Below are 16314 nucleotides of genomic sequence, written 5' to 3'. Positions count from 1 at the left end.
CTCGTTATCGAATAACTAACTACTTGTACTGGCCACCAGGGTGCTTGGCTGTCTTATCTTATCCTGCCAAACATATGTTTATATTTGGCATGCAAAAAACACCGTTATCAGCTAAAAAGCACTTTAATTGATTGGAAACTGGCACAATTGGATCAGGTAAGTGCCCATCATAAACCTAGGCTGTCATAAGTTTCAATTGCTGCTAATCGGGGGTAGTAAAAAATAGGAGGTAAACCAGTACCCCGAGATAGGAAAACAAAGGACTTCAGTTGAATTTGAGATTAAGGAGGTAGATAAACGTTTGAATGGTATAGGTCAATACGAAGGAGTATTGACTACGTTCAAGAAAATTACTTTTTTATAACGCAACAAAACACAAGGTTATCTTTTCGTATGTGATTATTTTGAATCAAGGTAACTTACAGATCCATTGTAAAATAGGTACGTGCAATATATAAGGGTTAAATAGCACACTTTATTGTTATTTCTTTCGCACTAACTAGAAAACATTGTTTTATTGTTAACGGACTTGGATGCATGGTAGAAAAAATATAGTGCGGGTGGCTCTCTCGTCTCTCTCGGGTTCGGTGAGAGAATTTTACCGATTGAGAAAACGTAGCCCGACGGCTTTTAACCGATTGTAAAGTTTGAATAAAAATCGAAAACATAACAACACGAGTTTTCAAATGCCATTACTTAATAAATGCCATTACTAATATTAATATTTTTTACCCAAAGATTAAGGACTAGTGCAATAGGTTTTATATTACCCTTCAGGGGCAAAAGAATTATTTCTTGCAAGGGAAATATTATCCTAGCGATTCTGGGGTGTTTCCATCAGAAAATCCAACGATGATAATCAAATCAACACTTAATGATAAGAAAGGCAATTTAAAGCCCCATGCACTGCATAAGGGTTTATGAAAACATACTCTTTGTAGGTATCGTTTAAAGACTCACAGACCCGACGAGACTACCCAATACACATTTTACCCCATACTATATTTAACCGTCGAACGGCACGACTTGGCGTCAATTGCTCACCACGGATTGGAACGAACGGAACTCGGCAATACGCGGTACACTCCGGCGCTTTATCACTAAAAAAAACCAAAACATTCTAAACGCGAACGCAGCTGTGGATTCAGATACAATTCAGATAATTTCGTTTACCCATTTGCGTGTGACACTCGCCTTGGGCCAAGTTTGAGTTACTTCCAAGTTTGCATTATTGTAATTAGCCTGTCGTTCGACTACGAAACGAAACGAATATAAGATATAAAACGCAGAATAATTGCGGTGGAAATAATGTGCGCGGCTAAAAGCGCTAACGTAACGGCTAAATAATAGTAGAAAGTTTTTTTTATTGTTATCTCTTCTTCTGAGCCGCAGCTGCCAAAAACTAAATAACCAAAGCAAAAGCTCGAAATTTTGCGTGTGAACAGAAAAGAAATCCGTTTCGGCCCCATCTCTCCAAATTTATGTGTTTGTGTGCATAGCTTACAAAATTGGCAACGTTTAGCGGCCGCTCCGTCCATAAACCCAAATAAATAAGATACTCCGCAGCCAAAACACAAACAAACCAAAAAACAGCAGCAAAATGTCCGGCCCACTGCCCGAAATCAGCGAAGAACAACGTGCGATATTGGAGCAGGTGAGAATTGAAAGTTGGAAGGGGATTCTCTTGGCTTCCCCAAGGGGAGATAAGAAGGTATTTGCTTGGGGATTTCGCCCAGAAAGATGTTGCAGATAATCTCCCCAATTAGGTAATGTTTACCCACTATGCTGGACTCCCGGGGACTATTTCTTATAAAAGAGTTTTGTCTAGGGAAAACTCAGATAACTAATTGATTTAATTTTTTGGGAATTGTACTTTCTTTGAAGAAAAAGTTATAGACATATTAAGTCATAACATCAAAGCCTTATAAAACTGTATATCGAACTTAAGTAAATGGTAGTAAAAAAAGTGATATGATCGATACGATTTTATTAGATTTAGATTTCTTCCACTACACCTGCGTTAAATAGTAATTACGGAATTGTAATGTATTTATAATTACCATCTAGAAATTCATACAATGCATTTGTACAAAACTCGTTTAATAGCAATCGAGAATTTCCCAACGGCTGAGTAACCCAGATTTATTCTAAACAAAATAAAACAGAACAGTCATCGTGCAATCAGCGAAGCATCGATGTCTGGTTATGGAAATTACAACTGCTCGCTTGACTTCCTCCACAAATATTGGCAAATTCTATCAAATATAAACGCACTGTTTTAAAACTGCGGCAAGAGCAGCTGCCAAAGTATAAACAACATATTCTCTTATACCTTGACGATGTCAGGGGTTTACTCGGGATATTTTAAAGGGGGATAAAGCTACTTAAACATAATTCAAGTCGATGCAATAAATGTTTTGCTTTTTAAACATACAAACAAAAGAAATAGCAACTCAAATAATTAGTTGTTAGGACTCAATTTAAATGTATCTGTTTAGAAACGACTTCAAGAGTGGTTTTAACCCCCGGAACCCCCGTGCCTTCTCCACTGATGACTGTATCTGCAGTTGCGCATTGTTGACTCTCGTGTGTTCTTGGCTGGCACACTAAAAACCGCTTGCGAAATCGAAAACTCAGCTGAAGCCGACCGGTGACACACAAACCGAACAGTTCAATAGTGTTATGCAAATAAATAAAGCATAAATAAAATAGCCAAATGAGGAACTGAACTACTTACTCCGTGAATAATTTATTTTTCCTAATGGGTTTATTAAGACCCCACCCTTGCCCTTTTTAATTGCCCGTAGGATGCTAAGTGCGACTGCCATTTCATGGCACAATGACAGCGATTACCAGTTTAAATAAACATGAACTGGCTAATGATTAATGCGGACGAGTCGTTAAGTGGAGAGCGTTGATCCAGAACGAAATCACCCGGAGATCGGACCTTAGACCCGTAGAAATCCGCTGTAGAAATCGTGCAATATTAGCATAAATCACCAGAGCAACAGGTTTTTAGTCCAGGTGTCTTGCCAAAAATTCCGCTGAAGCGAAGAGAAACTCCGCAGAGTTTTTGTGGTCGTCAGGCGAAATGCTAAATGACTGCAACATTTAACTACGATAAATGCTTATGCAAACAATGTTCGAGTTGCAGTCTTCAATATTAAATGGCCGCCCCAAATATAGACTCACTTTTGAATGGCTCGATGGGTATTAACCTTTTTGTCTGCCTCGAAACGCATTCAAAGTCAGGCCTAAAAGTGGAAAAACAAAGCGAAGTGGCCAAGAGCCCAGTTATGAGCCGATGAAACGAGGAAGTACACAGCCAAAGCCAACAGAACTCGGCGCTAATGACACCCAAAGTCGGGTATTAGCCACAGCTGGGGCCAATAGCAGAGCTCGGCTTTGGCCAAGTTTGCAGCCAAACGGCGAAAAGCGAAAACTGAAAAACTCAATAAAAGAAGCGGTTAGTGAGGCGGCCTTGTTATTGAATTCCAAGTGGTTTTGGCCAGAGCCAAGTGACTCAGCAGTTGGCAAACAACCTAGACGCGAGTCAGTTGATTGATTGAAATGGTGCTAAATGTGCACTTGATCGAATGCAAATCGAAGTACGTGATGTTTACCCAACAAACAAGCCAATAAAACGCCTCAAACAAAGGCGTTAAATCGCAGATAATACCTATGCATTTAAGAAAGGAAATTTAGCGGTGTTCGAGTCAACTTTCGTTAACAACATCCAAATTTGGCAGTCGGGACAAGGCCGATACAAATTAACAGCAATTAAGTCAACAAAGGCCAATGAGTAGACTCCCAGACCCAATAAACTTTATCGTTTAGAGATAGGAAAATTACTTGCCAAGCTCCTCAGACATGGTGTTAAAAACCAAACCCCCTTTTCGGCCTTCGGCAAATAAATCATCGAAGCAAATTGGATTACAAGTCAGATTAGAAAAACAGATCTGCGGTGAGCTGAAACCTGATTTATACTATCTAGAGGGCACGATCGATGCAATAACACTTATCGCTTGTATCTAGGCCGCAGTTAAGCCCAGCTTTAAATCAACTATTAATCCCATTGGTTCCAATTTGTCTCAACGGAAAATAATATATATTAAATAAAACAGTAAATCAGTTTCAGAACTAATGTCCACTTAAAAATAATAACAAATCTCAAATTCTTCATATATATTATATGAAATTAATTAAAACACGTTTCAAAGTTTTTTTTACGATATATAAAAAGCTTATTAATAAATCCCGCAGAACCCAACTATATGTAATTGTTATAAGTATTTACAAACGGATGACTTATCAAGAATTATGGGGCTTGCTTTCGAATATAATGATTCACATTTAAAATGTCGTAAGATACTTTCATTATTGTAAATTGATAAGGTCTCTGATTACAATATTATTAATGAACTCGCAGTTCCGCAAACAAATGGACGATGCTCTGGTGGGAACCCACGATGATTACTTCTTGGTCCGCTGGTTGAGAGGTGAGTACTTTCCGCTATTTGATTTGAAGTTAGACAGCTGCATTAACTATATGTTTTACTGACCAAAAACAGCTCGAAAGTGGAATCTGGAGGCGGCGGAGAAAATGCTGAGAGCTGTAAGCAATAAAATTATTAAAATAAATGCAATAAATAAAGTCAATGTTTAATTATACCCCGTAGAGCTTGAAAACCCGCGCCATGTGGAATGTAGACAACATCGAAAAGTGGGATCCACCCAAGGCTCTGCAGGAATATTTGCCTTACGGTCTGATGGGCTACGACAATGAAGGATCCCCAGGTGGGTTCATATTAAAACCCTCCCAAAATTTAAGCTTTTATTTACCAACTCCATTTAACCTTTTCAGTGCTGGTCTGTCCCTTCGCCAACTTCGACATGTGGGGCATGATGCACTGCGTCACGCGGTTCGAGTTTCAGAAGTACCTGGTCCTGCTGCTCGAGCGCTTCATGAAGATTGCCTACGATCAGAGCCAGAAGCACGGATGGCGTGCACGCCAGCTGGTAGTGTTTTTCGACATGCAAGACGTCAATCTGAAGCAGTACGCCTGGCGACCGGCGGCGGAGTGCGTGATCTCCACGGTGAAACAGTACGAGGCCAACTTCCCGGAGCTGCTCAAGATGTGCTACATCATCAACGCGCCCAAGCTCTTCTCGGTGGCCTTCAACATCGTGAAGAAGTTCCTGGACGAGAACACCACCAGCAAGATTGTGATCTACAAGTCGGGAGTGGACCGCTGGCAGCAGCAGCTCTTCTCGCACGTAAATCGCAAGGCCTTCCCGAAGGCCTGGGGCGGCGAGATGGTGGACCACAACGGGGATCCCCAGTGCAAGGCCCTGATGGTCTGGGGCGGCAAGCTGCCCGAGGAGCTGTACATCGACCAGAGCAGCCAGCAGAGCGACAGGGACTTCGTGGAGACCCAGGTGGCCAAGGGCGACAAGCTGAAGCTGAACTTCAAGGTCAACGCGGAGGAGCAGAGGATCCTCTCGTGGGAGTTCCGCACCTTCGACTACGACATCAAGTTCGGCATCTACAGCGTGGACGACAAGACGGGCGAGAAGCGAAGCGAGGTGCCGCTGGGCACAGTGTACTCCAACGAGATGGACGAGATCGGTTACATCTCCACGCGACCGCACACCACTTGTGAGTAAATGAAACTTGGCTTGGAGATCCTCCGTCAATCAAATACTCTTATCGTTTACAGACACTGTCGTCTTCGACAACTCCGCCAGCTATCTGCGCAGCAAGAAGCTCCGCTACTGGGTGGATCTCATCTCCGAGGAGGAGGAGGGCATCTCCGAACTGACCAGCCAAATGGACAACACTCAGATTGCGACTCCGCAGTGAACGGATTCGGTTCACCGCGTGAATAGCAACCACCAAGCCAAAAAAATGGGAGTAGATAGAACATGTAGATAGACGACAACACAAACTAACCTCGGTGCAATACAGTCACAAAGCATTCCGCCAGACCTCCGCTGCCATCTGCTCCTCGGAGTCCAGATGGGAGCGCCTCTGGCGAACCTGCAATCGAACCATGTGATAGAAACAAATTAGCAAAGGAACGCAAAGTATGACTCACACCTACATTTAAAGTTAGTCTTTTTATTACATACCTAGCCGCAGTTTTAGTTAACAATTTATTATCTTGGATGTGTAATCTGTGTTTTCACGCCCATCTTTTCAGGGAGTACAGCACAATAAATGTATATAGCACCTGATCTTTACATGAAATAGTGTTCTGTTTCGGGATCAGATTACTGCTTACATACGATTGCAAAATGATGTCGGCTTGGTCCACAGAAACATCTTTGCATTGATGTCAAATGGAAGTCACCGATTTCAGAAAGAAAGCTTATGCTATTGAATGACATTTCCAGATGTTTTTAATCGGTGTTCAAACATTTTGGCATTGCCAAATATAAATTACAAAGTATCTTTACCAAATTTTGAGTATCATAGAGTGGATCGATTTTCAGCTATTCAAAACAATCGACTCACCCCAGAGAAAAGTGGATTTGTGTGGTCTCCTATTTAATAAACTCAATAATTAATAATCGATCGCCGTTCCGGTTGCCAGCTCACAGGCACTCAGCTCACGGCTGCTGCGAGGAGGCGCGGCGCTTGCGCCTTCATCACTGCGGACCACCGGGATTGGGTCCCATCTGCGGGTAGACCCCAGGACCGACGGGTCCCTGGGGTCCCACCTGCTGCGGCTGCAGCTGCTGCATGGGCATCATCGGGTTCGGACTGGATCCCACACCCACGCCTACTCCCACTCCCACGCCCACCGGTGGTCCAATGGACTGGTTGGGCGGCGGCTGGGGCATCTCGGTGGCCAGCTGGAGGTTCGTCAGCAGATCCGTGATGGCCGGGAAGAGTGTGCACTGATTCTGCTGGGCGTTGAACTCGGCGAAGCGACGGAGGAGAGTGCTCGCGGCGGTCATGGTGGGCGATGTAACTTGTCCGGTGCGCTCTGCCATTTGGGTGACGTTCGTCTGGATGTCGTACACGATGGGCAGCACCAGCGAGGGGCTGTCCTTCCAGTCCTTGGGCACGCCCATGCCGGCGCCGTAGGGAATCCGCGTGATCTGCAGGAAGAACAGGATCTTCATGCGCCCCAGGACCACGCAGGCGTTGCCGATGGGCACGATGGGCACCGCCGAGGGCGGCATGCGCATGCACATCTGCACCGTCCATTTCAACTGGTCGCCGCCCAGCTCGGGCTTCAGTTCCAGCCGCATAATCTGCACGAAGTCCTTGAGCACCTGGGCGGGCAGGTTCAGCAGCCGGCAGATGCTGTGCAGGGAGTTGGGTCTGTAGGGCGGGGCGGCCACCCGGGTGTCGAAGTACTGCTCGATCACCATCAGGTCGTCCTGGCTCAGCTGGAACGGCGGCGGCAGCTTGTCGGGCATGGGCGGCAGCTGCGAGATCTTGAGGTGCAGCGTCTGCATGTGCATCTGGTTCAGCACCACCTGGCACTGCAGTCCGTCCACCTTGAAGAGCACCACTCCCGGCTCCGTGCTGTTGAGAGCGGTCAGAGTCTCCTCGCTCTGGATGTTTCGGTGCAGCTGCCTCCTCATGTACACGCAGCCCAGGAAGCGCTCCAGTGGACTCATGTCCGGCACGTTGATGTCCTTGTTCGGGTGCGGACTGGGCCGGCACAGGGTCTCCAGAGCCTCGTGCGTGAGCAGAGTGGGCACTGCTCCGGCCCAGGGGCGATTCAGAGTGACCCGTGAGCCTGCCCTGTCCGGTCCACCGGCTCCTCCCGCTCCGCCGCCTGTGCTCTTGTGCTCCGGACTCTGTCCAGGTCGCGGGGAGGGGCGCGGCATGCTGGGCGACCCGGGCCAGTTGTTATTCGCCGGCGACATGGCCGTGAAGGGCGAGTCCTGGTGGCTCTGCATGTAGAGGGTGTTGGGTCCCGGGCTGTGGACCATGTGCGGACTTGGCTGAGGATTCAGGGGCGAGGAAGGCATCAGGCCGCTCGGCGACGGATGTGGCATGTGCGGCGCTGGCGGGGAAGTCAGGTTAAAGTTTCCATGTCCCTGGGCACCGCTTCCACCAGCCGCCCCAGCACTTGGATGCGGACTGGCGGGCGTATGTGGATTGGAACTGGAAGGCGGCGTGTGGGGAGCTGGGAAACGTAACCCGCTGTCTCTCGGTGACTGTGGCCCTCGCATCCCAGTGCACAGGAACGGGGAAGATCCGCCAGCACTCACTCCTGCCACGCTGCTCGGACCGCCAAAGGCATCCTCCATGGGGGACAGCGGATTGTCGTCCTCGTGGGCTGCACGTCCTCTGTAGGCAGCCGACTCGTCAACGTACTTGGAGAGGAAGGCCTTGAGGCCCTGGATCGGCGTGAACTCCTCCACCACGTTGCGCTCGAAGCGACTGCTCGCTCCATCTCGGATGGAGACCAGTCTGTTGGCACGGAAGCGCAGCTCCAGGCAGTAGACGGCCTGGTATGTCAGCCTCATCAGACAAGGCGATTGGGCCAGCATGCAGAACGACAGAACAGGAACCTGAGGGCGCTAAAATTTTAAACCAAATGGGTAAAGTTGAAGAGCTAACACTACAGGTAAGTAGGCTTACTGGTATTCCCAGGAAAGGCAGCACTGGAAGCTTGGCGATGGAGCTCATGGGGTTGTAGGTCTCATGCAGAATCTGGGCGATCTGGGTGAGGCTGTGCTGCTGGTTCAAGTGCTGAGCTAGCTGGTCCCGCATCATCGAGTGCGCGTTCACCGCCGACATTCCGCCCACGAAGGTCAAGCGGAAGCCGTGGGATTGCACTGACCAGTAGATATTGCAGCTTACCTCCTTTTTGGGTCCGTAACCGAGAAGCAGGTTCATGTAGCTATAAGACTTGACCACCAGCATGTCGCAGAGGGAAAGGCGTTCTGTAAAGTCAGGGGGTATGAAATAATTCCAATTATTGAGCAGTCATTTACTCACTGTTTCTCAGCTGCTCGGCAAAATCGTAGACCAGCGTGTACAGGTACACGATTTTCGACCAGTCGTTGAGCAGATCCTCGACCGTTTTGGAGAAGTCGTGGTTGGCCTGTTCGTAGGTGAGGTACACGGTTCGTCGACTGCCCTGCTCCTTTTGGTGGCTGCTCTGCAGAGGAGTGCTGTAGAAGACGAACTCCACCACCCAGATTCGCACCTGACTGTTTTTGTTGGTCTGCGAACGCACCGAAATGGACAAAACGCGGCGCATTAAATCGTCCCACACGTGGGGCTCAATTTTCGGAAGTCCAGAGGCGCCACTTGGTTTGTTTTCTCCAGTTCCTGCAGCTGGTCCCTGCTGCTGCTGTTGCTGGTTAACAAATGTTGTCTTCCCCGGCTGAGGCAGTGCTAGAATCTTAAGCACAAGCGATGTGGCATTCGCTTCCACCTGCAGTCCGCTGTGGGGGATATTGTGCTTGGACAAGGTCTGCGCGAGGTTCATGAACGGAATCTTTTCGTCGCACATGGCAACCACATGAGCCAGCTCGGGAATGAAGTAAGCTGGGAAGATCGTCTTTTGCTGCTTGGCAGGAGGCGCCAACAAATCCCCGTTCGATTTGCGCTTGTGCGGGGACACTTCTGCTGAGAATTTATTTTATCTTAATATGTTTTTAGGCTTTCGAAGAACTTTATGCTCACCATCTACTTCGGTTCCAGGTCCATGTGTGGCTACGAAAGTGTCAAACTCGATGAGACGCATCAGCTTGGAGTAACACTTTGGAATGTCCGAGTGCGGCTGGGCCACCACGGAAACTAGCTGCTTGGCGGAGTCGTCGATCACATCCTGTTCGTCCTTTTGGAAGGCCACGAAGCCCAGGTGGAAGGTGTACTCCATTTCGTTGGGCATGGTTGACTTTTCCTTGAGTTGAACCACCTTTGATGGATCAATATTTTAATATTTGTAAATTAAACTAGGTTATTTAACATTTACCAGCACAATATTGGGATGCCTGTGCAGCTTCACATAGATCTTGTGCCTGCCAGGCTGCAAAAGCTCCTGCTCTGGTGGCGTCAGGAAGGGAAGTGTCTCGGTGGCCGTGGCCGGGAGGTGTTGCAGGGTCTTGTCGCACCTGCGATGAGTGATCCAGAAGCGCAGCTCCGATAGCAAAGCAGGCAGCTTGCCTCGATCCCCGTTTAGGCAGTCTTGCATCTCCTCCGTGATTGGACAATCCAGATGCTTGGGCACATGACAGCGGAACATACCCGTGTGCGTATCGATGGTGATGTGGATCTGCTCGGCCCTCAGGCAGGGAGAAAGTACGGGCACGGTCAAAATAGCTGGAGTACCTTGAAGGTTAACTAGAATAAAAACAATACAAAGATTAGTTGTTAATTCTGCTATTGAAGATTTCTTGAAAGAAACACTCACAGTCAACATCCTTCAAAAAGGCCTGGAACTCCAGCTTTAGATCGCTTAGCCTGGATACGGATCGTATATAAACAGTGTGCACAATTAGACGCTCCATCGAAAGGTGCTCGGAGCGCACTGCCCGATCTGCCACTTCGGCGGACTCCTTGGCGCCCAGTGAGGGCACATGGACCACTGCTAGGGGACGACCAATCTCGCTGGGATCCGACTGAACGGTGAGGCGGTAGCCCAGCTCCGACTTTAGGTCCCGCCAGTACGACACCGTTAGCTTCACTCCGGGAACATACTCCTCCACCGTGATGTTGTTGTCGTCAAGTCTTTCATAGTTCAAACGAAGTGTCTGCGTATACAGAACCTCCAACTGCAGAGATTGGCAAAAGTAGTGCAGGCAGTTGTAGACCTCGCTTAGGGCATTGGGATTTTCCACCAGACGAGCCTGGATAAGCTGATGGATGTAGTTGACCTGCAGGGGATGCACCAAGGATTTTCCGTCTAAAGGGGAAAACGAAATAAGTATGGAAGATTGCTTCAAAATATTCGCTTCTTACCCCCAGTTTCCTTGTCCTCCACGAGCACATCGATGTCCAGCAGTCGCCAGGGAACAGTTGGGTTATCGCCCATTACGGTCAGAGAGACACTGAACTCGTGTTTCACTTCAAAGGTAACTCTTCCGTTCCTGATGCGGAACTCTCGCATTTGCGGCAACAGTTTCCCAGTGACTAGGCGGTGTTGAATAACCTGATTTAAGCGGAGCAGTGTCTGCCTTTTCTCCGCCGGCGTTATGGCATCGGCGGGAACAATCCTCTCCCTGATACAAGTGGGCAGTCGATTATAAGTGCCAGTGGTCAGAACTTCAACGGCAGCGGGTATGTGGAAGTTGGGCAATCTGGCACGAACCAAAGTTTCGCGTGACATGCGGGCCAACATGTCAGCGGTCTCCACAAAGAGCATGTTCTGCTTGTCCAGAAAGCTCATTATCTGCGAGGATTTATCCACCTTTGACACCGAGTTGCCCCACTTGACTAGCGCATTCAAGCGGGTAAACAAGTGGCGAGTGCGGGCCGCGTAGTCGTAGATTTCCACCTTGCGCTCCATGTCCGTTTTGCGGGGTAACCTTGAATGATAATTCATTTGGATTTTTAAGATTAATGGATCTGTTAAGAGAAATAATTAAAGTGGAAGTCACTTACAGTTCAGCCAAAACAGTAAGCTCGTGGTAAGTGCGCTGGATGATGAAGTCGATTAGCACAGACATGGACATGGTGTTGATACGCGGACCTCCCTCCTGTAATTCCGAATAAGGTATGGTTATAATACATTAACTCTGGCATAAAGTGACTTAAATATTCACCTGGCCAGCGGGCAAATAGCCGCCTCCTCCGCCACCGACGCCGGGCATTTGTTCGAGTGGCAGAGGGAGGGGCAAGGGGGTGGGTGCCATGTTTGCTGGTAATCCTCGTTCACTCCGCTCCTTTTGCGGTGCGTTTCGTTTGATTAATGGAGTGCCCTCTCTAGTGGCGCATATTCCAATAGAGTTTTTCTATTTTGTAGTGGCGTTTTCCAGCGGTTTCTTGCCAAAAATCAGCAACAATTTTCACCTATTATGCTTAGAGCTGGAACAAAAACTAGTGATGGAATTAAAACTAGAGACGGAACAATTGACTTTAATTATGCTATCGATGTCGTAATGGTACTATCGAGAACTTGCGCTTGAATTATCGAGATTTGAACTTTAAAATTTTAGGTATAAAAATAAAGTATAACAAAATGGTACAAGTTGCATTGTTTGCAATTTTACATTTTTTTTATTATAATATGAAACCCCTCTATTAAACATATAAAAAATAGTTTAAAGGAGGGTTTACCAAAAACTTAGATATATGAAGGTAGTTTTTTGTCATTAAGATGTTGTAATCATTATTGAAATTGTTTTTATTTTTAAAATTTTTTAAATTCTATTATTATTTGATTATAACCTACTTTGGGGATAAATTATTTTAAAAAAGTAAAACAAAAAGTAAAAGAAAAACAAAGACTAAAAGTAATAAGCAATCTATACAATTCTCATAATTTGTAAGGCTATATGAAATGGTTGTGTGTTTATCTTTATTTGCTTGTCAGTGATTAATTTTTGTTAAGTTGTTGTTTTCTTATCAAGTAAACTGAGAATTAGAATATGTAATTGATGCATAATTTTCCTTCAGGTTAATAACTTCATTTCGTTGGCTGGGCCAATTATAGACACGAAAGTTCATTGACCAAATCAGCTTTCCATTACCACTCGGCTGTTTTAGTTTTCCTCATGTGGCGGCTGTTAAAAATAAGGAAAACAAAAACATTTCCGCTTTTGTTTCTTTGAATTTTGACACGGTTGATGTTTGGCTGCCATTGCACATGGCATACGAGAGCCTCGTGCCCCTCACCCTCCACACTCCCCCGATCCCTGGCCATCCTCAGTAAACAGCCACTGATTCAAGTGGCGGCACATGCCAACCGAACCGCCCCAACCCCTCACCTATATCTTCACTTGGGCCTTGCAAAGTGGCAGCCACCTACGGAATCGCTCCACTTGCACTTGGAAAGTTCTCGGGGATCGGGATCCATAGTTTGAACTTCCCGCGGCCATAGCTCTCCCCTAATTGGTATAAATAGAACTTTATGATCTCGCCACGGAACAGCACGATCCAGAACTTCAGCGGCAGCCCTGATTCCACGCCCAGGAATTACTCACATATCCGGCCCAGATCCCTCCCCCTTTCCCAGAGTCAGGTGCCCTTTCATCCGTCTCCATTCCATCCATCTGTCGGAACCCTTGAGTTTTCCGTAAAATTCCTGTAAACAGGATGCGATCAGGACCGAAATTGGGTGCTGAAGTTGCTCTGCTCCACATAAATTATTGTACGACGGCCACTTGAGTTCGGATGAGGTCCGCGTATCTGATTCCGATCCATCACAGCGATTAGGGGATAATTTACTTTACCACATCATTGGGAATTTATTTACCAAACAAAAGACAGAGAAAATTCTGGGTGTTTTTGCGCTTTCTTTGCCTCTTGTTGAATTTCGCATCAAGGCGGATTCCGCTTATTTATCTGCGTAAATAATTGGACACCCTCCGGCTGTCTGGAATTTGCGGATGTGAATTCGATTCACTTGCAGATTCAATTCGGACGAGGCGGTGGCCACATACTATATGCTATAGAAGTATACCCCTTGCATTATACCTACGCAGAGAAGGAGAAACGAACCACCCGATGTTGACGGGAGCAGTTAAAAATAAAGATCCAGGGGCACTTAACAAACTGTCATGCACTGGGGAAAGTGAACCCCTATAAAGTATAGAATTAACTAATTAGCGATTGGGCAACTTCATTTTAAATAATACAATCAAAAGCAGTAGAAGAAAACTTAATAAATTAGTTATTAAAATACCTTGTTTTAAGATTTTCTTTACAAAAAAAAGTATTGTACTAGTATTTTGTCTGTGTGGAGTTGGGGCAGCAGATTGGTCCCCGCAATTGCGCAGCAAGTGAGCTAAGAGTACCGATCTGGGGATCTAGAGGAGCCAAAGGAGTGGGGGACCTGCGACTGGAACCAGGACGAAAATAGATTTATGGCCGCCAGTCGCGACGACGTCTTCGGCGGTTTTCCAGAATCCAGAATCGCTCGATCCGGTGAGGCCATGGGGTATTCTTCTGCGCCACTCACTACACCCAATAATCCGGGCTGATCCACTGCGATTTGCTCGGCCGTAAGTTGGAGACACTTCCTTTGTGGCAGCCCCTCGCTCCTTCGCTCCTTTCTTCTCTTATTAATTGCCGTGATTAAAGCCGACACAATATGTCTTTAGCACATGTCACACGCGGCGGAAGGCCTTTCCCGGGTCCAAAGCTCCGCCGTGATCGTGATGCATGGCTATGGCCCATCCTGACCTTACCACTCAAATTGCATTTCCATGTTGTTGGCGCCAGACAAAGCCCGCCCCTTTTCCCCCGCCAGCGCTTTTCCGCCCGCCCCCAGAGGCGATTTTCTTTGTCTTTGTTGCGTGGGCTGCAAGTTGCAGAGTGTGAAAATGGCACGAGAAGTGCGAAAAACCGGGGAATAAAGACGGAGACATGGGAAGTACTAAACAGATTAGTCGGGGATGGGGCGGCCTTATAAATAAACCCATTACAATCCCCGCCCAACTGTAAAGATCTTTTGTGAAACATCAAAAACCAATTCGAACCAGAACCAACAGACCGCCGCTCGGCATAAATCATATCGAATATATAGAAAATACGTTAGCACCCAATACATTCTGAGGACCCCGACCAAAATCAACCAAAATCAACCAAAAGGGGCGACACTAAGTTCATTACGCCTGAAAAGCCGAAAATGAAAAGTGGAAGAAGACGGGAAAAGCGAGAGAAAACGGGAGAAGCGACGACAACACCTGTGAGAAATCCGTTTTCCGTTTCGGGGCTTCCAAAGGCCATCGGAGGTGGGGAATTCGCCGAGAGAGAGTGGAAAATTCCTGGGGGGCGATGGGTGGTTCAGGTGAGCGAGTCTATTTTGGATCCCCGCAACAAGTATGCAATTGGGGAAAATGCCAAATTGCATACGACTGCGTCACTCCTCGAGAAGAGCAAGAATCGGCAATCAGCAGGAGAAGAATCTGAAGAAGAGGAAGAAGAAGAAGAAGACGGGGGAGCCGGCTAAAAAAGAAACTGCCCAACCACGAAGCGAGAGAATCCCCACACTCTCTTTCTAGGCAAATCAGCATGGGGCAAGCGAAAAACACACTGACACATGGGGCAAATTCCCACAGCTGTGGCCACGAAAATAATACCTCCAATACCTCTAAGCATTTGCTAGGATTAATAAGTTTTAAGGTTTTAACATTAACTTCTTAATTTATACCTATAAGTATAATCATTGTTTATCTGATTTATTAGATAGAAATCTAAATAAAATGAATGCAAACTAGTATAAATGATAGAATCAACTTAAGGATTAATATTTTAATTACTATCTTAGTTACATATATGTTCCCACTTAGCTAACCCCCTTTGTTTTGCACCGAGTGTGTGAGGTTTTTGACACTGACTGCGGATCGTTAGAAGAATTCTGCGCAGTGGTCCTGCCAGCAGGAGCATCGCCACCGCAAGAACGGTTTTCCCTTTCGAAGAATGCAGGCGGTGCGGGCAAAAAGAGAGGGTGAGAGAGTGCCAGCGTAATGAAAACATTATTTTCGGTTTATTTTTAAACCGCACACACTTGTTCCGTCGCTGCCTCAGTCGCAGTCGCAGCCGGCGTCGCTGCCCGCGTTGCGGTTCGTTCTCGGAGTTATGTTCGATTCGATCCCGATCCCGATCCGTTCAGATACGATATGATGCGGTATGGTCCTCGGAAGAGCGACCAACAGCTGCTGGCTGTCGGCCACGTCGATCTCCTCCTTCACCTCATGTCCCTCCGGCGGTTCGTACTCCGTCTGCGCTGCTCTGCGTCGGATTCGTCACCTCCTCGGCGTAGATGCGGATGTACACTGAAAAAAATGTATGTTCTATTTTAATTTCAAGAGGTGTGCCACTTTGAAATCGGTATCCATTTGGAAGTGAAAGAGCTGTTGGAGTAATCTTTTCCAACAAATATTACAACAAACTCATGATACCTTAAAATCTGAGCCCATTTGTTTTTGCAAATGCACTTAATTAAGTCACAAATTTGTGATACATAATCTGTGGCTTATTTAATAATGAGCTTTTTAACATATTTTCACGGATGACCCCTTTTTCCTCGCAGTGCATCTCACGGCAGCAGAGAGGTGGATCGGCGCAGGAGAGAGGATGGGAGGCCGTGCGGCGGACGCCGCCGGAGGCAGAAGGCAGAAGAATCGGCAGCGGCGGCCGCAAGATGTAAAAACTGTAAGTGGTCCGGCGAA

At 46.8% G+C, this 16314-nt stretch overlaps 2 protein-coding genes across 5 annotated transcripts; one reads left to right on the top strand and one right to left on the bottom strand.

Annotated features, from left to right (window-relative positions):
* Nucleotides 1-1050: 1050 nt before the first annotated feature.
* Nucleotides 1051-6243, top strand: LOC108099595 (SEC14-like protein 2). 2 transcript variants are annotated; one of them, XM_017203210.1, is made up of 6 exons: nt 1051-1654; nt 4430-4499; nt 4572-4615; nt 4680-4797; nt 4865-5659; nt 5721-6243. In XM_017203210.1, the coding sequence occupies exons 1-6, from the start codon at nt 1601-1603 to the stop codon at nt 5861-5863; spliced, it is 1224 nt and encodes a 407-aa protein (XP_017058699.1). In that variant the 5' UTR covers nt 1051-1600; the 3' UTR covers nt 5864-6243. The 2 variants fall into 2 exon arrangements, with proteins under 2 accessions (XP_017058699.1, XP_017058708.1); XM_017203219.1 differs by lacking the exon at nt 1051-1654 and adding an exon at nt 4344-4363.
* Nucleotides 6244-6374: 131 nt separating this feature from the next.
* LOC108099574 (mediator of RNA polymerase II transcription subunit 14) lies at nt 6375-12011 on the bottom strand. Of its 3 annotated transcripts, none has more exons than XM_017203181.1 (9): nt 11743-12011; nt 11582-11676; nt 10940-11505; nt 10392-10883; nt 9954-10321; nt 9662-9896; nt 8969-9604; nt 8609-8913; nt 6375-8547 (listed from the first exon to the last, which is right to left on the bottom strand). In XM_017203181.1, exons 1-9 carry the CDS (start codon nt 11830-11832, stop codon nt 6652-6654), a joined length of 4683 nt encoding a protein of 1560 aa, XP_017058670.1. In that variant the 5' UTR covers nt 11833-12011; the 3' UTR covers nt 6375-6651. The 3 variants fall into 3 exon arrangements, with proteins under 3 accessions (XP_017058670.1, XP_017058686.1, XP_017058678.1); XM_017203197.1 differs by having other exon boundaries at nt 6375-8538; XM_017203189.1 differs by having other exon boundaries at nt 8969-9601.
* Nucleotides 12012-16314: the final 4303 nt, after the last annotated feature.

Source organism: Drosophila ficusphila, unplaced genomic scaffold, assembly GCF_018152265.1.
Source record: "Drosophila ficusphila isolate 14025-0441.05 unplaced genomic scaffold, ASM1815226v1 contig_286, whole genome shotgun sequence".
NCBI classification, from domain to species: Eukaryota; Metazoa; Arthropoda; class Insecta; order Diptera; family Drosophilidae; genus Drosophila; species Drosophila ficusphila.
The sequence above is the reverse complement of the archived record's forward strand: the minus strand, read 5'-3'. Positions and strand labels throughout refer to the sequence as shown.